This window comes from Mastomys coucha, unplaced genomic scaffold (genome assembly GCF_008632895.1).
Source record: "Mastomys coucha isolate ucsf_1 unplaced genomic scaffold, UCSF_Mcou_1 pScaffold5, whole genome shotgun sequence".
NCBI lineage: Eukaryota > Metazoa > Chordata > Mammalia > Rodentia > Muridae > Mastomys > Mastomys coucha.
The window spans coordinates 46,827,692-46,855,678 of NW_022196911.1; the positions used below are offsets into that span (position 1 = coordinate 46,827,692).

The window sequence follows — 27,987 nt, forward strand, 5'->3', positions numbered from 1 at the left end:
AACCAAAAAGGATTAAAAAAAAAAAAAAGATCTCATAAGCTTCTTGGAGTTGGCCTAAAGTGGTGCGGAGCACAGGGATTGGTGGCGACACAGCAAGGAGGCGGAACTGAGGGAGAGCGGGGCCTGGGAACTGCGGACTGTCACTAGCGAAGCACCCGCCGACCCGGAAGGAGCTAGGACGAGCTGGGGCCTTGGCAGCCATAGCGCTTTGCACAGGCGGCTTGGAGCGTGTAGGACGGGCACGGAGCAGGGTTGCGTTCTCTGGAGTCGCAGGTGAGTGGCAGGGCCCTCATCGGGCAAGATAGCGGGCAACAGCTGTGGCCCCCCGGAAGGCCACTGTCTAGGCTGTACACTCGCCTAGAGCTCTTGTTTCTGGTCCTTCGCCAATGAGGAATCTGTTGGGTTTTTGTTTTGTTTTGTTTTGTTTTGTTTTGTTTTGCGGTGTGAGGGACGACAACTCCGGTCCGTACCTGTGGGAACCGCTCCAGCGGCTCTCGGAGTAAAACAGTGGTTGTCACACTGCAAGTATTTCAGGAAAGAGTGACAGTACCGCACGCGAACCTCTTGCCTTCCCCTGGCCCTCAGTTTCTCCACTCGGTAGGACGAGGGAATTAGGGGTCACTGACAGCTGGAGAGGCTGGGACGGCTCTGTGTTGTCCCAGGAAGTGTGGTGGTCGTCTGCCTCCTCATTCTCGGTACTTATCGTTTTCCCAAAGCTCAAGCTTTGAGTAAAGGGGAAAGATACTTTGGGGGAACGTCAAGATTTTCCGACAAGATAAAATTTATTTTTGAAACGTTCAAGTGTAGCGTTGTAAGCTGAAGGAATAAAATTCACCAGGAGCTTAACGTATTGGGATGGAGAAAGTTGAACTTACTGTCAAGTATTTGAACATTCTTACATCAAGCTCTGTGTGGGTGGCATCTTACCCTGAAAATCTGTGTCCTTTGTTTAAATATTGGTCAGGTAGTTGCAGTGAAAAAAGAAGGTGCCATCTGTACAACACCACGGTCTGCTAAGGAAGACACTCCTATCAATTATTACAGGTGACCAATAAGGGTGACTTTACAATTTGCCAATGATGAGTGGCAACAGTAAAACAGGGCAATGCATGCCTACCTTTGCACCTTTCTGTACATTTGTGTTTGTGACCAAACTATTTTGACCTTTAAAAAAATGTTTTGAACATAGGCAGGCACCCTGACCCTATAATTCTACCTACTCAAGAGGGCAGGGGCATCATTTGAGCCAAGCCTGCCTGGGAAGATCCTATCTCAAGAAAACAGAATTGTTCCCAGTGTTAAGATACTCCCCAGGCATTTCTGAGTTTACAGAAAAGGAAAGTGTCCTTGTGTCAAGACATTAGAGAACCGATTCTGTGGTTTTGAAGTTTTGCAGTTTGAATACCGAGCACTTTAGCCTTCCTTTGCCTTGCACTATTGGAGTAGAAATGTAAGCAGGACTCGACACAGAGTAGTCTATTGGGCGTGGAAATCACTGCCACCTCATTCGAAACTTACAAACTAGAGTGCTATGGTAGTGATTCACCACATCTCCACCCCCCTCTCAAGTACAAAGTTGGCTGAAACTCATTGAAAAAAAATTTTTTTTTTTGCAAAACATGATAAAGCTAAAGTTTCTCCATCGTATGTACATTTTAGAAAAACTTTGGTTATTGTTTTATTAATATTGGTAATATTTTATTACATATAGATTATGAGTGTGCCTGTGTTAAAGGTCATATAGGGAGTACATATCAAGGTGTGGGTTTCTGAAATTAAACTCAGGTCATCAGGCTTGGTGACAGTACCTTTACCTAATGAGCCATCTAGATAGCCTTCTATTAGTGTTTTGAGGATGGAATCTGTTATCACATATACCAATTTGAATTGTCTTAGTCCACTAGAGACAAGTCCAAGTTCACTACTCAGTCTTACAACATTCTTTTTGTTGTTAAGACTAGGTCTTGTGCTGGGCAGTGGTGGCGCACACCTTTAAACCCAGCGCTCGGGAGGCAGATTTCTGAGTTCGAGGCCAGCCTGGTCTACAGAATGAGTTCCAGGACAGCCAGGGCTATACAGAGAAACCCTGTCTGGAAAAAAACAAAACAAACAAACAAACAAAAGACTAGGTCTTGCTTTGTAGCACAGGTTGGGCTCTTTGGGATCCTCCCCCGTCAGCCTCTCTCCCTCTTTCCGTCTTTCTCCCTTCCTCCCTTTTTCTACTATCCTTTTGACAAGGTTGTTTTTTTTTTCTTCTCCTTTTTTCACTCTTAAAGTGGTATTTCTTGTGGTTTTAACCTTCTTTCAACTGGGTGTCACTTTTCTTCAGAGGAAACAAGTATCCACTTTTTAGAAATTATATGAGTTAAAAGGTTTAATTTGGGGCTGGAGAGATAGCTCAACGGTTAAGAGCACTGGCTGCTCTTCCTGAAGTCCTGAGTTCAATTCCCAGCAACCACATGGTGACTCACAACCATTGGTAATAGGATCTGATGCCCTCTTCTGGTGTGTCTGAAGACAGCGATAGTGTACTCATATAAAATAAATAAATCTTAAAAAAAAAAAAGTTTAAGCCAGGCAGTGGTGGCGCACGCCTTTAATCCCGGCGCTTGGGAGGCAGAGACAGGTGGATTTCTGAGGCCAGCCTGGTCTACAGAGTGAGTTCCAGGACAGCCAGAGCTACACAGAGAAACCCTGAATTGAAAAACCAAAACCAACAACAACAACAACAAAACAAAAAAAACAAAAGAAAGAAAGTTTAATTCATACAATTGCTTTGCATTAGGGATTGAGCTAGGGTAAGTTATTGTCCAGTAAGCTGTTTTAGGATGAAAATATGTGAAGCAGAACACTTCTGAAATTTAGCCTACAGAACATAGTCAAAGTGGTGCGATTATGCATCCCTTTAATCCCAGCCCTCAGGCAGGAGCTGGCCTGGGGTCCATAGAAGGTTCCAGGCCAGCTGCATAGTGAGACCCTGTCAACAAACAAACAACAACAACAGAACCTGGTCAAGCATAGTTTACCTGGTAGCTTGGGCTGGCCTTGAACTTTGGGTCCTGTCTACCTCCCAAGTGCTGAGATTATAGGCCTGTGTGCTATTCCATGCCTGGGTTATATGCTGTCAAACTGCAAGCTAAGCAAGCACTCTACTAACTGAGCTATGTCTCCAGCCTGGCCTTTGTATTTCTAGTGGTAAATTAGAGTGCAGATAGCATGCTATCTCTTTGTCTTGTATGTGGGGGAGGGATTGTGTATGCCATATTGAGCATGTAGAGATCAGAGTACAGCCTGGGGAAGTCACTGGTGTCCTTTAACTATGTGGATCCTAGAGATGAAACTGATCCTCTAGTCTGTCAACAGTTGCCATATCCACTGCCATCTTGCTGGTCCTTCTTTTCTTTTTCATTTTCTTAAGTTAGCATACAAAATAATGAGTTTTATTGTGACTTTTTAAAAAATATTTATTTATTTAATTTTATGTGAGCACACTGTAGCTGTCTTCAGACACACTAGAAGGGGGCATCGGACCCCATTACAGATGATTGTGAGCCACCATGTGGTTGCTGGGAATTGAACTCAGGACCTCTGGAAGAGCAGTCAGTGCTCTTAACCACAGAGCCATCTCTCCAGCCCTTATTGTGACTTTTTTTAAAGCTCTATTTATGCAGGGTATTTTGCCTGCATGTATTTATGTGTATGGGTCTTTTGCCTACATATATGCATTTGTACTGCATGCATGCCTGATGCCTATGGACCAGAAGAGGCCGTCAGATCCCCTGGAATTAGAGTTACAGATCTTTTGAGCCACCATGTGGGTGCTGGGAACTGAGCTTGGGTCAGCAAGAACAAGAGGTCTTAACCTCTGAACTGCCTCCCCAGCCCCTATTTTGACATTTTCATCCTCGTGTATCTTGATCATGTTTGATGTGCTGTTTTTGGTCATCATCATTGTCTGTTGGAGACAGAATCTCATTAGTCCAAGCTGACCTTAATTCACTATTTTATGTCATGTCAGAAATGCTGGACTTACAAATTACAGGCAAGCACACCATACTCCCAAGAGTGGTGGTATATGCATTTAATTCCAGCACTGGGAAGACAGAAGCAGGCAGGTCTCTGAGTTCAAAGCCAGCCAGTGAATTCCAAGCCAACCAGGGCTACTCAGTAAGATTATGACTCAATAAAAATAAAAAAAGAGCCGGGCAGTGGTGGTGCATGCCTTTAATCCCTGCACTTGGGAGGCAGAGGAAGGCAGATTTCTGAGTTCGAGGCCAGCCTGGTCTACAGAGTGAGTTCCAGGACAGCTAGGGAAATCCTTTCTCAAACAAACAAACAAACAAACAAAATAGAATCATTATGTAGTCCATGCTGGTCTCAAACTAAGAATCCTGCCTTAACCTAGAGCTGTGATCAGGTGAGCGCCACGCTTTATGGTTTGTAGTGAAATTTTTGTGCCTGTATTTGCAGGACACTATCCTAATATTTGTTATCGTGGCACTCGTTGACAGTGTATTCAAATATAACATGGAAACGGGGCCAGCAAGGTGGTTCCTCTGGTTAAAGTGCTTGCTGCACAAGTCTGGCAGCCTGAGTTCAAACCTCAGGCCCTACAGAGCTGTCCTCTGACTGCCACACAGGTGCCATGGCACATGAGCCCATTGCGTGCGCACACACAAGTCAGTAGATTTTAAAATGGAAATGCTATTGATTTATTTCATATTAAAAGTTATTAAGTTGGGCATGATGGCATATACTTATAACTCTAGCACTTGGAACATGAAGGAGGAGCCAGTCTGAGCTACATGGTAATTTGTCCTAAGGAAAAAATAAAAACCTCAAGAATAAGGATTCTGTTTCCTCATAAATGATTTGTAAACATAAAATGTTCATTTAAGGTTTTTAAATTTGCTTTTATGTCAAATGATAGCTTTGTTGAACTAGACTTAATATTCTCTATTTTATAGTATGCAGAGTGTTCCCAGTTCTCACAATGTTACATAACCTTCACCACTAATTCTAGAACATTTTTTTCTCACCTCTGAAAGCAACCCAGTTCCCATTAGCAGTTGCCCAGACTCCTCTCCCCCTTCTGACACCACTAATCTCCTTGCTCTCAAGATTTGCCTGCATGGACATCTCACGTAGAGAATTATCCATACAAGTTCAACGAGACAGAGTTTTAAGCAGTGATTTGTAACCTGAGTTCTGTTCTCTGCACTGATTTTCATGTTACTTGAGTAGATTGCACAGTCTTTTCCTGTTTGGTGTTCATGCAATAAATAAATCTGCTGACGTGGTGTGTTTCCTTGTCAGTGACCTTTGCTCTTCACGTCTCTGTGATGTGTTCCTGGGTTGTGTAACCTGTTCCCAGGGCTCAGGTGTCTGTTTGTAGCTAAGTGACTTTATTCTTAGTTGGATGTTTTTATTTTTACTTCAATTTGAACAAAACAGAAACAGATGTTTCTATTTTAGTAATGCCTGGCTGGTTTTGAGGGTTTAGTAAAACATAATTTTATAGAACTGTGAATATTTTTCTCCAGTAGGGTTTGTCTGTGTAAGTAGGTAGTTTCTCTGAAGTTGGATTTTATAATCATAGACTGGTATGGGTAAATCCTTTTCCTGTTCTACTCTCCACCATTTTTTGAGCTCTCCCTGACAAACCATCATCCCAGTGAAGACTTTGCCTCTTGACTCAGTGCTGCTCTGTATAGCAATGCCCTCTGCTCTTTTAGATGAGTCTAAGACCCGTCACCGAGGATGTGGCACCTCCTACCCTGGCTTCCTGAACCTTTCACCCCAATGTCTCTTTTATCTTTCCATGCCTTATCTTAGAGTTGCCACTACCCAGACTAGAACTTCTTTGAACTCTGCTCTTCCTATTCTGATACTTCAGCCTGGTCTACTTCACCCTCTCCTGGTTTACTACAGCCACACTTGTCTTCTGGTTTCCAGACCCTCCCTCTACTCTGGTGGCTCTGTTCTGGGGAAGCCTGCCTTTGGTCACCTCTGTCCTTACACCAGTCTTTTGTCTGTTCAGCCTGGGCTGGGTCAGCTCACCAGGGCCTCTCACAGTGCCCACCCCACCCCACCCCTACACCCCAGTGCTTTTCTCATGCTCTCTTTACTCCTCTTGCTTTGGGTTCACACTCAGAGTGCGCTCCCCTCCGCCCTTTTTTCTCTTTCCTGCAAGTCTGAATTTTCTAAAGCCTAACATCATGGAAGGTGGGGGTGAAATGTGGGGGTTTTAAGGGGAAACACATCATGCTGATTGGCACTGCTGGAAATGTTTGTTAGATCTCCAACTTTTTTTCGTTAAACTCATTGTTGGCCTCATGGTAGTATTAAATACCTTTAATCCCAGCATGAGGGAGTAAGAGACTTTGTAAGTGGAGTAAGTGGACCTTTGAATTCGAGGCTAGCCTGGTCTACAGAGTGAGTTCTAGGACAGCTAGTGCTACACAGAGAAACTCTGTCTTGAAGAACTAAAAATAATGAATAAATAAACTCAGTGCTAGGGCTCAAATTCTGTTCTTTTCATGTTCTTGGTAAGTATGCTACCCCCAAGGTACATCCCCAGCCTTTTGAACAATCATTTAACTTGATCCACCATGATAGTACCCTGTCCTGTATATTTCAAAATTTCTTCACTCCCATTATTTTTGAGACAGGTTTCAATATATGTGTAGCCCAAGCTGGCCTTAAAGTCAGTCTTTTACCTTAGCTTTCTAAACTCTGGGATTCCAAGCATGAGCCATCAGTCTGTATTCCTCTCCATGTTTGGGAGTCTGCTTCCCTGGGCCTCCCTCCTCTTACTGATACAGGAAGGGGTGCTGTCAGTGCAAGCTCCTAATCATACCTCATTAGTTTTCCTCTCTTTCTCTCTCTATAGCTCTCTGTCCTGGACCTCACTCTGTAGACCAGGCTGCCCTTCATCTCCCAGAGATGCACCTGCCTCTGCCTCCCTAGGCTGGAATTAAAGGTGTGCACCCCATACCCGGCTCTCCCAGAGTTTTTTCCTTTCAGTTTATCATTATACCCAACCTTCACTCTTCCTGAAGAAGAAAATCTTATTTTTCTCATTCCATTTCAAATGTATATATATATTTAGATTCTGCTATCTAGCTCAGGCTGGCCTATGACCTCCCACCTCAGACTCCTCAGTGCTGGGATTTATAGAAGTATTCTACCACATCCATTTCAAACTTTTTTTTTTTTAATCTATTTGGGGGCTGGAGAGATGGCTCAGTGGTTAAGAGCACTGACTACTGTTCCAGAGGTCCTGAGTTCAATTCCCAGCAACCACATGGTGGCTCACAACCATCTGTAATGGGATCCGATGCCCTCTTCTGGGGTGTCTGAAGACAGCTACAGTGTACTCATATAAATAAAATAAATAAATCTTTGAAAAAAAATCTATTTTACTTTTAAACCTTTAAATTTATTTTATGTATACCAGTGTTTTGCCTGTATTTATGTTATATGTACCATGTGCCTGTAGATTTAAGAAGAAGGGATCAGATCCCTTGGATTCGGAATTGCAAATGGTTGTGAGCCACCATGTGGGTACTGGGAATCAAACCTGGGTCCTCTGTAAGAGCTGCCACTCTAACCACTGAGCCAACTCCAGCCTTGTTCAAACTTTTGGAAAGAGGAAGAGAATCACGCTGTTCCTCTATCTTTTAGTGTCTCTCTTCATTTCATGGCTCAGTAATAATAGCATCCAGCTTAACATTGTGCATTTTTTGTGTGGTGTATGCAGATAGGCAGGCATAGTTTGCGTGAAGGTCAGAGAATGCATTTGGCAAGTCAGGTCTCACCTTCCACCTCACCGAAGCAGGGTCTCTCTTGTTTCTGCTGCTGTGCTGTGTACTCCACCTACTCCAGGCTACCTGCCCTTTCCCCGAAAACTTCTAGGGAATTTCCTGTCTCTCTCTCTCCCATCTCGCTATAGGAGTACTGTGGTTACAGATGTATGCCACCATCTGGCTTTAGGGGTGTTGGGGAGCACACTTGGATGTGAGGCTTTCGTGGCCAGCTCTTTTCCCTATTGAACCTTCTCCCTGGTGGGCTTTGTGTTTTTGTGTGTGTGTGTGTGTGTGTGTGTATGTGTGTGTGTGTGCACATTTTAGCTTACCTGGTCTTTACCACATGCCGGCAGATATTTCAGAAGAAACTTGTAACTCTTTCAAAGTCACACTTTAAATCGGAGATAGTATCAACTCTGCTTTACCTCCTACAACCCAGCTTCATTGAAGGCCTCTCAGGCAATCAAAAATTGCTTCTGTGGGACTGAAGCTGGCTATGGCTTCTCTGCAGCTGCATTTGATGTCACTAATGTCTTTCCATTTTTGCTACTCACTCCTCTGGTTCTTCTGGCCTTCCTGCATTCCATGGTCCACCCTTGTTTTCCCTAAAAGATCATACCAAGTATGACTTATTCATATAGTATGTTGGTAGGTATCAGAGGCAGGAGGATTTTAAGCAGACATTAGAGGGACATTCTGATGACAAAGTGTGGGTCACCAGTACTTTGACTCAGGGAAAACTATAAGAAGGGAAGTAATATGTGTTAATCTTGGAAACATAGCTAAGAGATAATTAGAGAAAGTTCCAGAATACTAGGCCAGGAATTTGGTTGAATTATTTCTCAGCTCAAAGCTTGTGGAAGCTCTTCATCCATCATACAGGGTATATAGAGTCAATGGACAGTTTGCCACATAAATTATCATACTGAAGTAACCGGTAAAAGCTGAGACCGTCCCCAGCAAATAGCTATTGTCAGGCTGTGCAGCAAGTCACTTCTAAGATACCAGAGCTTTGGCAGAGCTGCTCTGGAGGCGGCATATGGGAGTGGGGACAGATTTTAAAACGATACTTTGTAGTGTAGGGTGTGGCTTTTTATTTCGGGACTACAGGCATCTATCATTCTGCAGAGCAACACAAATTTCTTAACCAGGAGGCTTCTATGGGGAGCAGACAGACTATACTGTAAGCCCTGGATAAGACTGTGGCTTAACTGAATGTGAACTGTGATTTAAACAAACAAACAATAAAAATCTCTGATGTGGCTCAATGGTGGAGTACTTGTCTAGCATGTCTAAGGCTAGGATTCCATCCTAAGCACTACAGGAGTAAAGGGTAATGGTTTTACCTTGTTATTTATTTATTTTTATACTGGCAATTATACCTAGGACCCTCCTAAATGCCTTTTAAACTCTTTACCACCAGGCTGTCTCCAGAACCCCCGCTTTTGCTGGTTTTGGGAGTGGTCTCATTAAGTTGTCTCAGCAACTCAGACAAACCTTGACCTTAAGATACTCTTGCCTCAGCCTCCCAAGTAACTAGGAATACAGGCTTCTACCCACAGACCTGAAGCAGAAACTTAACAGTTCTTTGAAGAGTCAGTTGTGTTGGGTGGTGTTTTGCTGGGCAAATATATGAAGGAGTGTTTTCCTGAAGTGGACACAGGTGAAAGACTAAGGCAGACTCATGAAGGAATGTTTCACTAAAGCAGACATAGAAGAGAGGATGTTCTGCTAAAGCAAGCACATGGAAGGAAATGTGATGAAGGATTCTTTGCTAACAACACACATGTATTGATCCACCTTACATTGCATAGCTGAGCTGCATTTGTCAGGACTCCAAGCACTTGCGCTGATTAGGTGCATGTGCTGAGGCAAGGCATGCGCTTTTTCTATCACTAGTTTTGTTGTTTGAAGACAAAATCTTGTGTAGCTAAGGCTGGCCTCAAATTAGCTATATAACCAATATGATCTTGAACTTCTGGTCCTCCTGCCTCCATTTCCCAAACTACGAGGGTACAGGCATGATGAGCCACGGAGCCTCTGGAGTCCAGGATGACCTGGTACTTACTATGTAGCTAAGACTGGCCTTGAACTCAAAACAATCCTCTTCCTCCTTCTTTTAGATTTATTTAGTTTATTTTTTATGCATATGAGTATTTGGCACACGTGTACCACATGTGTACCTGGTGCCCTCAGAGATCAGGAGTCAGATACCTTGGAACTGGAGTTCTGGGTGGTTGTGAGCTGTCCTGTGGATGCTGGGAACTGAAACAAGGTCCTCTGCAAGAGCAACCAATGCTCTTAACTGATGAGCCATCTCCCCAAGCCTGCTGTTTAGCTTAAGTACTGGGATTATAGGTGAGAGCCTGTGTTTTAGAATGTGTGGTTTGAGTATGTTTGGCCCAGGGAATGGCACTATTAGGAGGTGTGGCCTTGTTGGAGGAAGTGTGTCATGTAGGCATGGGCTTTAAGACCCTCTGTCTGGCTGTCTGAGAGTGAATCTTCTCTTAGCCACCTTCAGGTGAAGAGGTAGAACTCTCAACTCCTCCTGTACCATGCCTGCCTGGAGGCTACCATGCTTCCACCTTGATGATAATAGACTGAACCTTTGAACCTATAAGCCAGCCCCAGTTCAATGTTGTCCTTATAAGAGTTGCCTTAGTCATATTTTCTGTTCATAGCAGTAAATCCCTAACACATAGAGTTTTAACAGTTTTTGTCCAAATTGCATTTGTGTAGCTAGGTTGCATTTTACAGCCTTTTTGAGAGGAAGAGCCACATGAGTTATCCCTCTTTGTATTCTTAGCAATGTATCTCAGGTCCTCAGACTTAACAAAAGCTTAGAGAACACGAATAAAGTAACGTATTCTATTGCTTTACGGTTCTCTTTGATAAAATATGGCATCTTCAAGTCTCTTGGAAAGATAAACTTTTCATGTATATTCTCTAAGTACCAATGTTTTTCCATATTTTGTTTTGTTTTTTGGTGCTGGATCTTAAACCCAGAGCCTTGTGCATAACATGCCTACACCCTCAGCCCCTACACATTTCATTGTCCCTGTCATGCAGACAATAATGGTGAGAGGATGTGTAACTTTGAGGGGAAGGGATATTTTTGAGCAGGGATTCACTGTGTAACCAGGCTGGCCTGGAACAGTCTGTGCAGGCCTAATTGTTATTGAACTCAAAATCCTGCTTCATCCCCACCAAGTGCTAGAATTCATGAATAAGCATCCTGCTCATGGTTCTCATTCTTGCGTTACCAACACACCCATAGATTTTTTATGTGTTTGACTCCAAATTGGAATTCTTGGGCTATAAAAACAAAATTTGGCCAGGTAGTAGCAGTGTTGCTGGCAAATCCCACTCAACACTTTTAGGAGACAGAGTTGGGCAGGTCTCTGAGTTCAAGTATAGTCTGGTCTACAAAGTGAGTTCCAGGACAGTCAGAAAACTTGTCTCAGAAAAAACCTTGTCTCACTCACATACGTGCATGTGCACACACACCGCCACCACCACCATCACCACTACCACCACCACCAACAATAACAACAACAGAAAAATTTTGAGTTAGGTAAAAAAAAAAAAAATCAGATACTCAGGAGGCTGAGGCAGGATTGTGAGTTGGAAGCCAGCTTGAGGAATTTAGTGAGACTCAGCCCCCTGCCCCAAATTAAACTAAAGGGCTAGGTGTGGGTTTTTTTAACAAAATCTCAATTGTTGGATTTTACCAATGAAGAATTGGGAGCCAGATGCTGAGGTGAAAGCCTGCTACTTCAGAGAGGCAGAAAAGCATCCAGACGACCTTCCCAACTGATGTCCCACCAGGAATGCCCCTCTCTCATGACATCTCATAAAACCTCCCAACAAACTCTACTTCCTGGGCAGCTCTCTATCCATTCTCCTGACTTCCTCTTACCCTGCTTTTGTTCTTAATAGTCCTGTGTTCACTTCCTGTCAACTGGTTGCTTGCTCTGTCTTTTGACCTATAGTTGACTGTTTACAGTATTCAAGCAGAAAGCTCTTGGATTAAAGGTATGAGCTAAGTCTAAGCCACACCTCAACTAAAACCAGGTTTTTCCAGTAAATAACACAATGTGTGTGTGTGGGGAGGGTGTCACAATGTGATCAGTATCCTGCAACAGCTTGAGATGAAGCTCTGTGGGTGAGAACTTGTCCAGCATGCTTGAGACCCTGATTTGACACCCCTCAAGCCCTCTCAAACTAATTTAAGAAAGGGAAGAAAAGAAGGGAGAGTCCATTGCTGGGACTTAGAGTATCTCAGAAAACAGAGCTGGACTCATACAAGCTGCAGGTGGGTTTGCTCCCTTTTCATGCTCTAAGGTGGCGTGTGTACAAGGGCTGCTTAGCTGCTTTAGCCACTCATGTCAAATTTGACAGCCTACTGCAGAGATGATTAAAAAGCAAACAGGACATGTCTAAAGAATGACAAAGAGCACAGCCTTCCCAACGTTGGGACATGGCCCAGGGTTCAGAGTTATTTGTTCACATTTGAAAGTTAACTGTTGACTTGTGCAAGTGCATTTCTGTTTTTATGATCTTTTCTCAAGAAACTTTCTATATAGTTTTTCTTTTACCCCATTAGTTTGGCAAGCTATGTTGCATAAATACTGAATTGTATTCTGTTTTCTACTATGACTTGAAAGATTTGTTTAACATGTGGTAATGATTAAATGTTGAAAAATTCAGAAAGATAACATACCCCAAATGTATCACCTAGAACTAACTGATTGCCTTGTGAAGAGGAGTTCTGTATGAAGGCACATGCCAGTAATCTTAGCTCTGGGGAGAAGGAAGCTGGGAGACTGGGAATCCAAGGCCCTCCTTGGCTACATAGAAACCAGCCCTGTCTCGAAGAATATGACATGTGTTAGACAAGCTCTTTACATTGTTTTTATTTTTTAAACTTAACTTACTTACTTACTTACTTACTTACTTTATTTATTTATTTATTTATTTATTTATTTATTTATTTGTAAGTTTAGGCAGCTGGCTAGGACCCAACTTGCTTCTTTTTTAAAAAAATATTTATTTATTTTATTTATATGTGTACAATGTTGCACTGTTGCTGTCTTCAGACACACCGAAGAGGGCATCTGTTCCCGTTACAGATGGTTGGTTGTAAGGCACCATGTGGTTGCTGGGAATTGAACTCAGGACCTCTGGAAGAGCAGTCAGTGCTCTTAACCGCAGAGCCATCTCTCCAGCCCTAACTTACATTTTATTTATTGGGGAGAGGTACACACATGCCATGCTGTTCTCATAGAGGTCAGAAGATAGTTTGCAGGGTGGTTTCCAGGGATTGAACTCTGACCATCAGGCTTGACAACCTTTATCTCACCAGCCCAGGCACATAACTTTTTGCAGGGGTGGGGTGGGAGATAAGAGAATGGGATGGACTTGTTTTTTTTTTATTTTGAGATGGTCTCAGAAAGCCTAGGCTATATAACTGAATCTGGCCTTGAACTCCTCTTACTGCCTCTGCAATCTAACTACCATCACATCTGATCCCAGGTTTTTTATTTCTTTTTGAGACATTGTCTCGCTAAGTATGCCAAGCTCTTGGTTTTAAGCATACAATGTAGTCCAGGCAAGACTTGAATTTGGAGATCATCCTGCCTCAACCTCCTGAGTAACTGGAATTACAGATTGGTACCACCACGTCTAGCTTGGAAACTTTAATTATTATATAACTTTGGCTAGTCTGGAACTTGGTAAACAGACCAGGCTGGCCTCTAACTCAAGAGACCTGCCTGCCTGGAATTAAAGGCTTGCACCACCACATTTGGCCTTACTAATTATTGTTACTTTTTTGTTATTGAAATAGAGTCACACATAGCCCAGGCTGGCCTTGAACTAACTATGCAGTCAAGGATGACCTTAAATTCTTGACCTTCCTGCTTTTTACCACCTTAGATATCAGGAATGGAAACTTAACATCTTTTTTTCTTTTCTCCCTATTCTTCCTCCTCAACCCCTAGCTCTTACAACGAAGATTTGATAAATAGCTCATATCTAATATTTAGCACAGATTGTTTCTAAAATTTGTCTTTTTAAATCTTTAAGGATTTTATTTGTGTGTGAGAGGGAGGGAGGAAAAGAAGGATGGAGAGAGAGAGTGAGAGTGAAAGGGCGGGGGGGGGGGGGGGGGGGGGGGGAGAGGCCAATATCCTCAGAGGCAGAAGAGATCATTGGAAACCCTGGAGCTGGAGTAGTTGTTAGCTACTCAACATGGGCCCTGGCAAGTGAACTCAGGGTCTCTGGAAGAATAGGAGTGCCCTTAACCACTGAACCATCTCTCCAGCCCTCCAATTTTTCCTTTTTAGAGATACAATCTTACAATTTACCCTATAGTCTAAATTGGCCTTGAGTTCATAATCCTCCTGCCTGAGCTTCCCAATGGCTAGAGTTACAAGTATGTGCCACCATGCTTGGCTCTAACATAGTTTTGAAGTTTTTGTTGTTGTTGTTGTTGTTTTTTGTTTTGTTTTGTTTTGTTTTGTTTTGTTTGAGACAGGGTTTCTCTGTATATCCCTGGCTGTCCTGGACCTCATTCTGTAGACCAGGCTGGCCTTGAACTCAGAAATCCACCTGCCTCTGCCTCCCAAGTGCTGGGATTAAAGGTGTGCACCACCACTGCCTGCCTGCCTTCCTTTTTTTTTTTTTAAGAGATAGATATAGCTGTGGCTGGCCTACAACTGCTATGTTCCCCCCTCCAGCCTCAATTGTAGTGATCCACCTCTGTCCTGAGTCCTGGGATTAGAGTTGTTGGCCATCACACATTGTTCTTATTTTTTTTTTCCTATCCCTGGTTGTTGTCATTCATTTTGTTCCTTCCATGGACAAAGGATGGTCCCTGCCTGAAGTTCAATGGGTTTTGAGATTTATGCATAAGCATAGATGAGGTTCTGTCAGCCTGGGTAACAGGATTTGTTGTTGTTTATGTATGCACACATGCATATGTTTATGTGCACCACAGTGTATGTATAGAGGTCAGAGGGCAACTTGTGAGTTGGTTCTCTCCTACCAGGTGGGTCCCATGGACTGAACTGAGCATATCAGGCGTCCTTATGCACTGAGCCGGCTCAGCAGCCCTGCATTATAGTCCCTAACACTTACGTAATGTTAGAAGATTACTCAGACTTGTTTAACACCTGTCAGGATCTTGTGTTTGTCGGCCATGCTGACTGTTAAGTCTAACTAAACCTTGTTTTTCAGACCCTGTAAGATCTGGATATGTCCTTCATATTTGACTGGATTTACAGTGGTTTCAGCAGTGTGCTGCAGTTTCTAGGTAACTTCGGCTTTGCTCTTTGTAGCTATTGCATTTGACCCTGTTTATGCACTTGTTTGTAGAGAGCACCTTTATATAAGCCTGTGGTTAAGAAAGTGAGCTTTGAGATTATGAAATACATCCAATTGACTCACCCCTTGAAATCACATAATCTTAGGCCAGGTGTGGGAGAGCACACCTGTACCTCAGCCCTCATGAGGCTGAGGCTGTGATCTGGGACCTCAAATAATTAGGAACTAAGTTTGGTCCTGGTCAGCATGTCAACTGTATGGAGAGGTGAACCCTTCTCAACTGAAGGTAATGTACACCATGCTAGAAAGACACCACACAATAACCAACATTGTCTCTTCAAGAAACCACATGAAAAGTGAAAGATGATGGTTTTTGTGGATAGAAATAAATTAATCATATAAAAAGTAACTTTGAGTGCTCAGGAGGTAGTGATGTATACCTTTAGTTTCAGCACTGGGGAGGTAGAGGCAGGTGGACCTCTGTGAGTTTGAGACCCAGATCACAGATACAATGATTGACTTGTCTGTCTGTCTGGATTGCACTGAAGATCCAACCCAGGCCTAGCATATGCTAGGCAAGTCATATGGAAGGCAAGTACCACTGAACTATATCCACGGCCCTATTTTAAAACTTGTTTTGTGATGGGGACTCAATTAATTGCTCAGGCTGGCTTGGAACTCATGTTCTTCCTGCCTCTACCTTTTAAATACATAAGATGACAGAGATGGCTATGTGACCCCGCTGGCCTGGAACTGGCATGATCCCTGCCTCTATCTTCCAGTGAATGCTGGAATTACAGATATATATTGCCATGCTTGGATAATGTGTAGATTTTAAGTTGTTCTTTTAAAACTGAAAAGGAGGGCTGAGGAGATAGCTCAGTGGTTAAAGGAATCGGCTGCCTGCCCTTCCGGAGGACACCCACAGCAGCTCATGTATCTGTCTGGCTAGTACTCCAGTCTTAGGGGACTCAATACCCTCAGGTGGCCTCCTCAGACACTGAACTGCACGCAGAACAGCCATATGCATGAAATAAAAGAAAAGAAAACCTGAAAGTAAGAGCTGGGCCTTACTTGGTGGTACAGACTACTCAGTCCAACTACTTGGGAGACTGAGGCAGGAGGATCACAAATTAAAAATTAGACTAAACAACAGAGTGAATGGATTTGAAGCCAATTGGGCAATTTGGTGAGATCCTGTCTTACAATAAAAAGCAAAAAGAGGACTGAGTGCAGCTCAGAATAGAAAGGACTTGCCTGGCCTAACCCAAGGGCAGCACTGCCAAACACAAACAAGAGAACAAGTTCAGAAAACTTAAAGGTAGCTTAGGAAGCCAAGCTTATTTATGCTAATTTCCTTATTGAGGCAGAGTTACAATTGATTATTGCTTATTGTTGTTTTTGTTTGTTTCTTACATTTAGTATTTTTTATAATTTATTTTTTATTTTATGTGCATTGGTATTTTGCCTGCATGCATGTCTGTATGAGAGTGTCCCCTAGAACTGGAGTTACAGAGAGTAGTGAGCTGTTATGTAGGTGCTGGGAATTGATTGAACCTGGGTTCATCTGGAAGAGTAGCCAGTGTTTTTAACTGCTGAGCCATCTCTCCGACCCCTATTTTGTTTTTTGTTTTTTGTTTTTTTTTAAACAGTCTCTCTACATAGCTCTGGCTGCCCTGGAACTATGTAGACCAAGTGAGATCTGCCTCCCTCTGCCTCCCAAGAGCTGGGATTACTGGCATATACTACCATACTTGATCTGGCTTTTATTTTTTGAGACAGGGTCTCATGTAGGCCAGGCTGACCTTAAACTTGCTATAGAGCTAAGAATTGCCTTGACTTTCTGATTCTGCTGCCTATTGGGATTGCAGGTGTGGTAAAGTTGGGTTTTATTAGGGTTTTAATATAGATTTAAGCACAGACATTAAAGAGAGGAACTTAGGGGAAAGACAGCGCACATGCACTCCAAGCACAAGTTACATTGTAGAATTTTCAAGTTGCATTTCAAGCATCTTAACAATAACTATGTATAACTTTAAGTCTTGTCAAATATAAAGTAATTTTCATGTTCCATGTCTGATGTCACTCTGACTGATCATAGCTCTTATTCTGCAGGACTGTATAAAAAAACTGGTAAACTAGTATTCCTTGGATTGGATAATGCAGGGAAAACAACGTTGCTACACATGCTGAAAGATGACAGGCTTGGCCAGCACGTCCCAACACTACATCCCAGTAAGTGTTTCTCCCCTGTGAGTAATGCTGAGTCATAGCTTCTGCCTCAAAGTTTTCTTGATTTCGGATTTTTGATGGCTAAGGTATGATATTATTTATCCTGTTCCTAAAATAACTGGGTAAATAGTAATTGACCTGGTTCCCAGAGCACAAGTTAAGATCTAGAAGCAATGCTTAGACCCTTCTATCTCTGCACTTAGCTATGCCATGAGCCTAGCCTGTGCTCTAGAATAAGAAACTACAGAGCCAGTAGCAGAAACAAAAGGTTAATTTTCATGTGTAATTGTCACAGTGAAAAGATTATAAACCAGGCAGATAACAGCTTAAAAACAAGTTCATTGAAGGATGTGCATGGAGGTGCACAATTTTAGCCCCAGCAGTTGGGAGAAAAGGCAGGTGGATCTCTGTGTTCAAGGCTACCTTAGTCTTCATAGCAAATTCTGTGTCAGCCAGGGCTCCATAGTGACACCTCATCTCAAAAAATAGAAATGAAAGCCAGGCAGTGATGGTGCACGCCTTTAATCCCGGCACTTGGGAGGCAGAGGCAGGTGGATTTCTGAGTTCAAGGCCAGCCTGATCTACAGGGTGAGTTCCAGGACAGCCAGGGCTATACAGAGAAGCCCTGTCTTGAAAAAAACAACAAAAAAAAAATTGAAATGAAAACGAGTTGCCTTCTGGCCTACACATATGCCTGTGGCACACACACACCTGCACTAATACATAAAATAAAAATACATAATCTTTTAAGAGAACTTGATTCTTCTTTTAGAAAGGGAGAGGGAGCATGGCAGAATTAGAAGAGATTACCTAGTAGTTTTAATTCTCTTTGCCTACTGGGATCAATTCCTTTACTTATCCCATAAGAATTTCTTTTTTTGTCTTTTCCGAGACAGGGTTTCTCTGTGTAGCCCTGGCTGTTCTGGAACTCACTCTGTAGACCAGACTGACCTCAAACTCAGAAATCTGCCTGCCTCTGCCTCCTAAATGCTGGGATTAAAGGCATGCGCCACCACACCCAACTTTTTTCTTCCTTTTAATTTTTTTTTTTTTGGGGGGAGTTCCATGACTATTTCTTCAGCAGCTGTTGAATGTCATATCTGGATCTAGACACAGGAACCTGCAGGAAGGACACAGAGCAGGTGCTGTCTCAGCTGTCTTGCATCTGCATTCATTCCAACTTATATTTTTCCATTTAAAGCATATATAGAAAAAGTAACAACCGCCTATCTTTTGATTTTGCAATTCAGCTACTAAGTATTTATGTGGAAAAGTGAGAATATGTATTTACCAAAAGCCCTGTACAGAAAGAGAAGGAAAGCAGCAGGACCCCCAAGACAGGAACTACGGCCAAGCGTGCATTCCTGGGGGCCAGTGCTTGGGAGGCAGAGGCGAGCCAGGATACAAAACTCTGTCTCAAAATACAGAATGAGATCGACCTCAGTCATGACACATTCCATAAGGGAAGTGACCAACAAGAAGTCACATGAACATTTTAGAATAAGCCAGAAGAGTCTGTGGTCGTAGACTTGAGTGCTTCTAGAGGTGAGGCCTAGGTGGGGGCTGATGGGGAAGGGAGGGGAGAGAGTCTGAGACGCTGACAGTCTCCTTAATTAATTCAACTGGCACTTCTTCTATAGAGTAGAGTATGTACAGGAGATAACCATGTGAGTGGGTAGGCAGCATAGCCAAGCACTGCCCTTTCCTTAGTGTAGAGACTTTGAATACAGATCCTGTTAAGTAGTTTATTTACTTGAAACACTGCATGTGATTCTTCCTTTAGCTTTTGAGATAGGGTCTTGAGTGTAGCCCAGGTTAACTTCAGACTCACCAACCTTTATCTTCCCTAGCTTCGCAGTCTGCTGGAGATGTGTGTGTACTACCCCAGCCAGCTTAGAGCTTCTTAGCAAAATTAGTGCTCTGTCACCCGTGGAGTTTTACATGCAAATTTTTGTTGTCATAATGGCAAATGTCTCTATAGGCCATGAGGGGAGACAACAGGGTCTACACACTAGACAGAAACTGCATGCACAGTTGTTTTCAAGCTCTGAGCAGTAGCTGGCGCAGGACCGCAGTTCCTAAGAGAATGGAGCAGACTCTTCTGTATTCTGGCTTTATGCCAGAAGGTGGTTTGCACTCAGGTGTGAGAGAAAAGCCAGACAGCTCAGTCAGCAGAGGAAACAGAGACCAGAGTTGGGAGACTAGAACTTGCAGCCACAGTACAGGAAGAAAGCGAATGGGAGGAAATCACTCCTGAAATTAGCATGGAGAATATTTGTTTGTGCTTGCATGGAGTAGATCTCCCCAAAGAACCACATCTGGAGTAAGAAAAATACCACTACAATGAACTTTTAAAAATACAGTAAAATTGGGCTGGAGAGATGGCTCAGCAGGTAAGAGCAGCAACTGCTCTTCGGAAGGTCATGAGTTCAAATCCCAGCAACCACATGGTGGCTCACAACCACCCGTAATGAAATCTGACACCCTCTTCTGTTTACTCATTTATAATAATAAATAAAAAAAATACAGTAAAATTTAGTATATATTATAATTTTACAATGTAAAATTAGTAAGACATGCAAAAGTAGGTAAGTGAGACCCATAATCAGAAGGGACAGACTCAGAAGTGACTAGGATGGCAGGATTGATTGATTGATAGGGACATCGAGACAGCTGTGGTGGGCTGGGAATGTGACTCAGTTGGTAGAATATCTGCCTAGCCTGTGTGAAGCTGTGCATAATCTGCATAAACTAGCATGCTGGACCATGCCTGTCATCTGCTTCACAGCAAGTTTGAGACCACCCTGAGTTGCATAAGAACCATCTCAAAAGGTTAAGGTTGAAAGACTCGCCGGGCGTTGGTGGCGCACGCCTTTAATCCCAGCACTTGGGAGGCAGAGGCAGGCGGATTTCTGAGTTCGAGGCCAGCCTGGTCTACACAGTGAGCTCCAGGACAGCCAGGGATATACAGAGAAACCCTGTCTCGAAAAACCAAAAAAATAAAAAAAAATAAAGTGTTGGGATTACAAGCATGAGCCCATGTGCCTGGCAGATTTCTGATTATGTTGTAAAAATAATCTTGTTTTTATTTAGCTTCAGAAGAGCTTACTATTGCTGGCATGACGTTTACAACTTTTGATCTGGGTGGGCACGTGCAAGGTAAGAGTCTGTTTCTCTGTCTCTGTATTACCTTAACTTAGTAAGTGTGGCCACTATGGTTCAGAACTTAGAACTTCGTGTTCTTCAAGTAAGGCAGAGAAAGGTTAAGGTCGTCTGTCACTGGACACATAGAACTTCTGACTCACTGAAATCCCTGAACTGCTTATGAGTGAGGTACAAGGAAAGTTTAGCTTCGAATTTCTCTTTGCTTCAGGGCACCTCACCTGTTGTCAAAATCATATTATGAACACATGATACTATGCCCCCCATCCCCAAAAGCTCCAGTAACTAACGTGTTTTATTTATTTATGTATTTTCTGTTTATGGGTACTTTGCATGTACATCTGCGCTCCAGTACACAGCATTAGACAGTTGTGAACTGTTATGTGGGTGCTGAGAATTGAACTCAGAACCTTCAGAAGAACAGCAAGTGCTCTTAACCACTGAGCCATTTCTTTTTTTTTTTTTTTTAAGATTTATTTATTTTATGTATATGAGTACACTGTTGCTGTACAGAGGGTTGTGAGCCATCATGTGGTTGCTGGGAATTGAATTCAGGACCTCTCCTCAATCTGATCGGCCCGCCTAGCTCCGGCCCAAAGATTTATTTATTATTATATCTAAATACACTGTAGCTGTCTTCAGATGCACCAGAAGAGGGCGTCAGATCTCATTGTGGATGGTTGTGAGCCACCGTGTGGTTGCTGAGATTTGAACTCAGGACCTTCGGAAGAGCAGTCAGTGCTCTTAACTGTCTTGCCTGCCCAAGCCATTTCTTGAACCCCATGAATCTGTTTCTCATAACACACAGAGCTGTCATAATCCCAAATTCTCTGTTCCTTTCTCTCTTCCCATTCTTTCTCCCGTCAGAGCTGACCTCTTGTTCTCCCCTCTGCTTCTGCTCATGAATCCCATCTGTGAAGTGGGACTCCTCCCTGGAGAAACTCCCTAGCTAGGAGTGCTCCAGCTGTCCTCCTGGGACTTAGTTCCTCTGTGTACATTTCTGCAGCAAGTGTGGGAGGACTGTCCTGAACCCTGAGCTGAACTTTTGTGGACTTCCTGTCCGTTTTTTTTTTTTTACCCCAATAACTCTTAGCATGTGGGTCGCATGGTACAGCTTAGATAGCCAGTGCTCCAGACCTAAAGGACCCCTAAAGCCTGGTGTTAGGGAATGGTATAGAGCCTGGTGTTAGCGTGGGGTGCCAGCCACAGTGCTGATGCTGTATGGAAGGGCATACCACCTCACACAGGCTTCATTCCCAGCTCCATAAAATAATAATAGTAAGATATTTTTAAAACCTGATGTGACATATATTTAGGAAAGACTTTCAGTGGCTGTGGCTAGTGAAGGCACATTTGAGACACACTGGGAGTTAATCTCTGGGGTATAAAGTTAGAGAATTAGGGAAGAATTAAGTTAGGGAAGATGGGTTGGTGGGTCAGAGTGCTTCCCTTGCAAATCTGAAAACCTAAGTTCAATCCCAGCATTCGTGGAGAAAGGAGAGAGTAGACTCCACAGGCTATCCTCTGAACTCCACAAGCTTGCTCTGCATGCACACTTGTACTCACAGACACACCATTAATAATAATACTAATATAGATAGATAAAAGAAAACTTAGAATCTAATGGAGTTTGCTTGGAATTTCATTTCTACAATATTTTCCAGCTAGGTCATAAAGCTCAAGTCATGAGTTATTTCTCATTGGAGTAGTCTTAAAAACTGTTTTCTCCTAGCTGGAGAGGTAAGAGCACTTGTTATTCTTGCAGAGGGCCAGGTTTGGTTCCCAGCACCACATGGCTGCTCACAACTGTCTTTAGCTCCAGCTCCAGGAGATCTTGTGTCTTCTGATTCCACAGGAACCAGGCACACACAGTACACATACATACATGCAGGCAATACACACAGACATATAAAATGAAAATAATAAAAAAAAAATTTAAGAATAAAAATTGTGCCAGGTGGCAGTGGTGCACACCTTTAATCCCAGCACTTGGGAGGCAGAAGCAGGTAGATCTCTGAGTTCGAGGCCAGCCTGGTCTACAGAGTAAGTTCCTGGAGAGCCAGGGCTATACAGAGAAACCCTGTCTTGAAAAAACAAAAACAAAACAAAACAAAACCATTATGTTTCTTTCTTTTTTTTAATAAATTTATTTCATGTGCATTAGGATTTTGGCTGCATGTATGTCTATGTGAGGGTGTCAGATCCCCTGGAGCTGGAATTACAGACAGTTTTGAGCTGCCACGTGGGTCCTGAGAATTGAATCCAGGTCCTCTGGAAGAGCAGCCAGTGTTCTTAACCACTGAGCCCCAATTATGTTTCTAGAGGAGCAGAAAACTGTCTGCACAGCTAAGACCCTGCAGTTCCTCACACGGTAGTCTGGAATCTGAGCCGAAGCATTTGAAGCAGTGCTGCTTGGAGCTGTGTGGTGTGATATGCCCAGTGCATGTTCACGTGGCAAGCACCCAGGCTGCAGGGAAGCCAAGGGCTGCAACGATGCACGTGAGCCAACAGTGCCAGAATCAAGATATTTTTTAGTTCATTTTTGTTGTTGAACATTCAGAAATGTTTTTCTGTTATCAGATTTTTCTTGACCCACAGTTTAAGAACCTGATGGATGGGCTGGAGAGGTGGCGGAGTGGTTAAGAGCACTGACTGCACTGACCTGCTTTAATCCCCAGCACCTACATGATGCCTCACAACCTTCTCAAACTCCAGTCCCAGGAGATCTGATGCCATCTGCTGGCCTCTGTGGGCACTGCATGCATGTGGTCAGACACACATACATGCTGGCAAAACTCATACACATAAAATAAAAACATTTAAAAAGCTGGAGTAAAATGCATGTGTACCAGGAATTCCTCAGGAAAGGATAGAAGACAATAAGTGAAATTTCAGATCTCAATTTTTCCAGTCTGATGAAAATGGAAAATTAGGGCTGGAGAGATGGCTCAGTGGTTGAGAACACTTGTTGCTCTTGCAGAGGTCCTACGTTCAAGTCCTAGCAACCACATTGTGACTCACAGCCGCCCATAGCTTCAGTTCCAGGGAATCTAAAGTATAATAAATCTAAGAAAACTGTCACCTCTCAGGTGCAAAAAGTTCAATGAACACCAAGCACATTAGGATGCAAACAGCATTAAAGCCCCAGAAATGAAAGTGCTGGGACCATTAACTGAGCGAGGAACACCTAGAGGAGAAAAGCAGAAAGACATGGAACCCGCAGAGAATGCAGATAAGAGAGGAACAGCACATCAGGCCAGCAAGGGGCCCAGCAGGTGTGGGTGCCTGCTGACAAGTCCACGGCCAGGGTTTGCTTTCTTATGATCCTTATGGTGGAAGGAGAGAACAGACTCCCAAAAGTTGTTTTCTGACTTTCACACATGTACTATAGTGTGACTGCTTCTCTTCCTGACACTCTCACACATAAAATAAATAATAAATGTAAAAAAGAGAGATGCAGTACATTTGTTATCAGAAATAAGGCAAGCTTGAAGATGGGAAGAAATGTTTCTCAAATACTGAAAGAAAAATGCTTTTTGTTTAGATTTACTTATTTGAGTATTTTGTGCACATGCTTGTCTGTGTACTACATGTGTGCCTGGTGCCCTCAGGGTCAGAAGAGAGCGTCAGATTCCCTGGGACTAGAGTTAGAGATGATAGTGAAAACCATGTGGGTGGTGGGAACAGAACCTTGGTCCTCTAGAGGGAGGAGTATTCAACTTAAGCACAGAGCCATGGCTTCAGCCCCCATATGTTGAACATTTGGTCCCTAGTTGGTGGCACTATTTTGGAATATTTTCATTAACTAAATTTGTTTTCTGTTTTGAATACAACAGTTTGTAACTTACCAAGCCTGTACTTGGCACTAACGTCAATCCATAGTTAATTTCATACTTGTCACTAAAACCTCAGAAATGAGAAATGCCAAGAAAATTAATACTGCATTTGCACACACACATACACTTACACACACATATATATACACACTCACACACCTCTCATACGGTTTTTACTGCTTAAATTGGTTGATGAGAGTTTATAGTGGTTTTCTAGTGAACTTAATGAGAGTCACTGTGTCTGAGTGTACACCATGTGTGTGTATCATGTGTGTGCAGACACTGGCACCTGTGGAAGCAGAAGAGGGTGTTGGATCCCCTCCCCTGCAACTGGAGTTGCAGGTGGTTGCGAGCCACCCGATGTGGGTTTTAGGAACCAAGCTAGGGTCCTCTGGGAGAACAGGAAACACTCGTAAGCACTGAGCCATTTCTCCTTCTCCTAACTCTATTTCTTTTTTTTTTTTTTTTCTTTTTTTTCTTTTTTTTCTTTTTTTTTTGGTGTTTTGAGACAGGGTTTCTCTGTATAGCCCTGGCTGTCCTGGAACTCACTCTGTAGACCAGGCTGGCCTCGAACTCAGAAATCTGCCTGCTTCTGCCTCCCAAGTGCTGGGATTAAAGGCGTGCGCCACCACCGCCCGGCTAACTCTATTTCTTAATGGGGAAGAGTAAAGGATTTCATTGCCCCAAATCAAGGAAAGTCTGAAATTTGTTTTGGTACTCTGGGGAAGATTTGGTACCAAAGTCTTTGGCAAAAGAGGCTGTTGGCTGTTCAGTAAAATAGCAGCCAAAGGGACACTCTAGTACTCTTGAGGACTTGGTGGACTCTTCCATCAAACCATCCGCTAGATTTGACCAGCACATAAATCCTAACTCCTGATTGTTTTTGTTAGCCCGAAGAGTATGGAAAAACTACCTTCCTGCTATCAATGGCATTGTATTTCTTGTGGATTGTGCAGACCATGAAAGGCTGTTAGAATCAAAAGAAGAACTTGATGTAAGTTGAATAATTAAAACTAAACACAGTGAACTCCCTCTGGGCAGCCTGATGATAGTTGCAGATGGAGCTGTCAGAGAGCAGCTCTCAGCAATGTCTGAGGAAGCGCCTGGCTGTCTGGGTCAGGGATGGTCTGAGCTGGTGCTGACTGTTCAGAGTGCACTGGCTGCAGCTGCTGAGGAAGTGCTAACAGGAGCATCTCTGAAGACTAAGCTCACTCTCTCCAGAGTGTGCTCTGCATGTGCATGCCTGTTCAGTCCTAGCGCCAGCGCAGGATTCCATCCCTTCAGCAGTTGTCCAGCCATCTTTGTGACCACTTTCAAAAGGAAGTAGGAGTGTGTTCACTCCCTCTGTACCCCTCTAGGTCAGATGTTTTATAAAGAGGCTCAGCAGTTTCCAGCAAGGTAGAGCTAAATATGGGCCCACAGAGCAAGGAGATCCCTGATCTGACTGAAGGTCAGCATGACTGTTCCTGGGACAGGGTCTGTTAGCTGCTGCCTCCTTCTTGTGTGCAGTCCTCTCTATACACAGTATTTCTTCCCTCAGTACTTAGGCCAGGGTTTAAATAGTTGCTGCCGCTCCTCTCCAGCTTCTGAAAGCTAATTGCCCAAGATTGGAACCTAGTCGCAGAACCAGAAGCAAAGCTGGGTTGTCCCACCTCCAAGGTGTCCGTACTCCCTTAGGGATTTGCATAGTGAGCATCTTCAGAGAGCTTTAGAGAGACAGGAGAGTCTAGAATATGGTTTTTAATGCTCATTTAAGATGTGAAGAGAGTGTGATTAAGCAGGTCAGGATGTCATGATACAGTGAAGACTGGGTCCTTGGCTGTTTGGTATCTTTTTGAAATAAGCTTTTTAGATAGCTTTAAATCAACTTGTCTTTCCCATTATTTGCTTTGTTTCAGTCACTAATGACAGATGAAACCATTGCCAATGTGCCTATCCTAATTCTTGGAAACAAGATCGACAGACCGGAAGCCATCAGTGAAGAGAGGTTACGAGAGATGTTTGGTTTATATGGTCAGACAACAGGAAAGGTAAAACCTTTTGTTTTTATTTTGTCTGTTTTGTTTTTTGAAACAAGAACTCATTATATTATCCTGGCTAGTCTTGAACTCTCCTGTTTTTACCTCACAAAGACTGAGATCATAGACATACACCAGTGTGCCTACCTTTGACCTATTTAATTCTATACTAGCACCATGTGGGTGCTGGGAATTGAACCCAGCTCCTCTGCGAGAACAAGTTCACAAGTTTAAGGCTACCCTGGGTGCTACATAGTTGGTCTCAACAGAACAATTAAAAGAAAATTTTCCAGATAAACCATGGATCAAATGTCATAATTTATAAACAGACCCTCCTTAGTCCATACATGCTCCTTCAGGGCAAAGGAGAACTACAGCAGAGAAGGGACTTAACTCTAGGTAGGACTTCTGTCCATGCTGGGGAAGCGCTCTACTGCTGTGGACATCTTAGCCCTCTGTGCCTTCCTTGTAGTAAACCTGCTGCACACCAGTGTTAGCCAATGGTCTCATTATATTTAAGACTGGCTTTGGTCCCTAGAATGCTAGGGTTACATGGGTATGCCATCACCTTGCAGAATGCTCTCTTTAACACCAGAACAGAAATTTTGGATTTTTTTTCTTTTGGATTTTTTGAGACAGTCTTACTTTCTAGCCCAGGCTGGCCTGGAGTGTAAGGTCCTCCAACCTCAGGCTCCCAAGTGCAAGAAATACAGTGTGGCTCAACACTTTGGCGTGGAGAGTCAAGTCAGATTATTTTAATCCCTTTGCACCTCCCAAGCTCACATCTCTCCTACTCATTGGCCCCATGTCATAGAGTAAGAGAAGACTTCATGTACGGGACGTCAAGCAACCGTGGCTTTACCATTGACACCCTTTGTTCTGAGGGGGAATCTGCAGTCTGCTGGGAGTAGAACTTTTATTCATGAGACTCAACATTAACAGCTCTCTTCTCTTCCAGGGCAGTGTGTCACTGAAGGAGCTGAACGCCCGGCCCCTGGAAGTGTTCATGTGCAGTGTGCTAAAAAGGCAGGGCTATGGAGAAGGCTTCCGCTGGATGGCGCAGTACATCGATTAGCAGTGGCTGGCCCACACACTTCCAGCCCTCAGAGATCCATCCCCCAACATGCATAACTTGAATTCAATAGACTTTGTTGGTTTCAGAATAGGTGTTTTTAGATTATTAATATATCTACCTGAGTGGGAATTGCAAACTGATTCAAGTTTGAATATCACAATGTTAGCTTTCTAATTCCACACAGATAGTTTTTACAGTTTCTAACCCCACATCAACCCATCACCGTTTGTAAAGATCAGCTTCCCATCGGTACATTTGAAGCACTTTTTAACGATGTGAAACTACAAATATAAACCATATTTAAAAGCTCATCATGTGAAACTTTTATGTACTTTTTGGAAATAGTTTTTCAATTTTAGATTGTCTGCCTATCTTGTGTACAGTTAAAATCTGCTTATCTGTGATTGCATGATGACTTACGGTTTTCAAGACTACTTTTTCTTATTCAAACGTCATGCAATAAAACAAAACTCCAGCGTTTGGCTCTGTGTTGGGCAGCTGTTTCATTTGAATGTGTCTTGTGGCTGGCA

The 27,987-nt window shown here is 43.1% G+C and overlaps 1 protein-coding gene across 2 annotated transcripts; it reads left to right on the forward strand.

Annotated features, from left to right (window-relative positions):
* Window positions 1-12: 12 nt before the first annotated feature.
* On the forward strand, window positions 13-27,940 carry Sar1b (secretion associated Ras related GTPase 1B). 2 transcript variants are annotated; one of them, XM_031352638.1, is made up of 8 exons: window positions 13-273; window positions 965-1,044; window positions 15,048-15,123; window positions 17,250-17,369; window positions 20,460-20,525; window positions 25,255-25,358; window positions 26,263-26,394; window positions 27,341-27,940. In XM_031352638.1, exons 3-8 carry the CDS (start codon window positions 15,066-15,068, stop codon window positions 27,455-27,457), a joined length of 597 nt encoding a protein of 198 aa, XP_031208498.1. In that variant the 5' UTR covers window positions 13-273; window positions 965-1,044; window positions 15,048-15,065; the 3' UTR covers window positions 27,458-27,940. The 2 variants fall into 2 exon arrangements, with proteins under 2 accessions (XP_031208498.1, XP_031208497.1); XM_031352637.1 differs by lacking the exon at window positions 965-1,044 and having other exon boundaries at window positions 15-273.
* Window positions 27,941-27,987: the final 47 nt, after the last annotated feature.

Excerpts from the sequence above, each read along its gene's own strand:
- Sar1b (XM_031352638.1), top strand. The coding sequence starts at position 15,066 with ATGTCCTTCATATTTGACTGGATTTACAGTGGTTTCAGCAGTGTGCTG. Across the intron at positions 17,370-20,459 it reads CGTCCCAACACTACATCCCA|CTTCAGAAGAGCTTACTATT; the intron begins GTAAGTGTTTCT and ends GTTTTTATTTAG. Across the intron at positions 25,359-26,262 it reads AATCAAAAGAAGAACTTGAT|TCACTAATGACAGATGAAAC; the intron begins GTAAGTTGAATA and ends GCTTTGTTTCAG.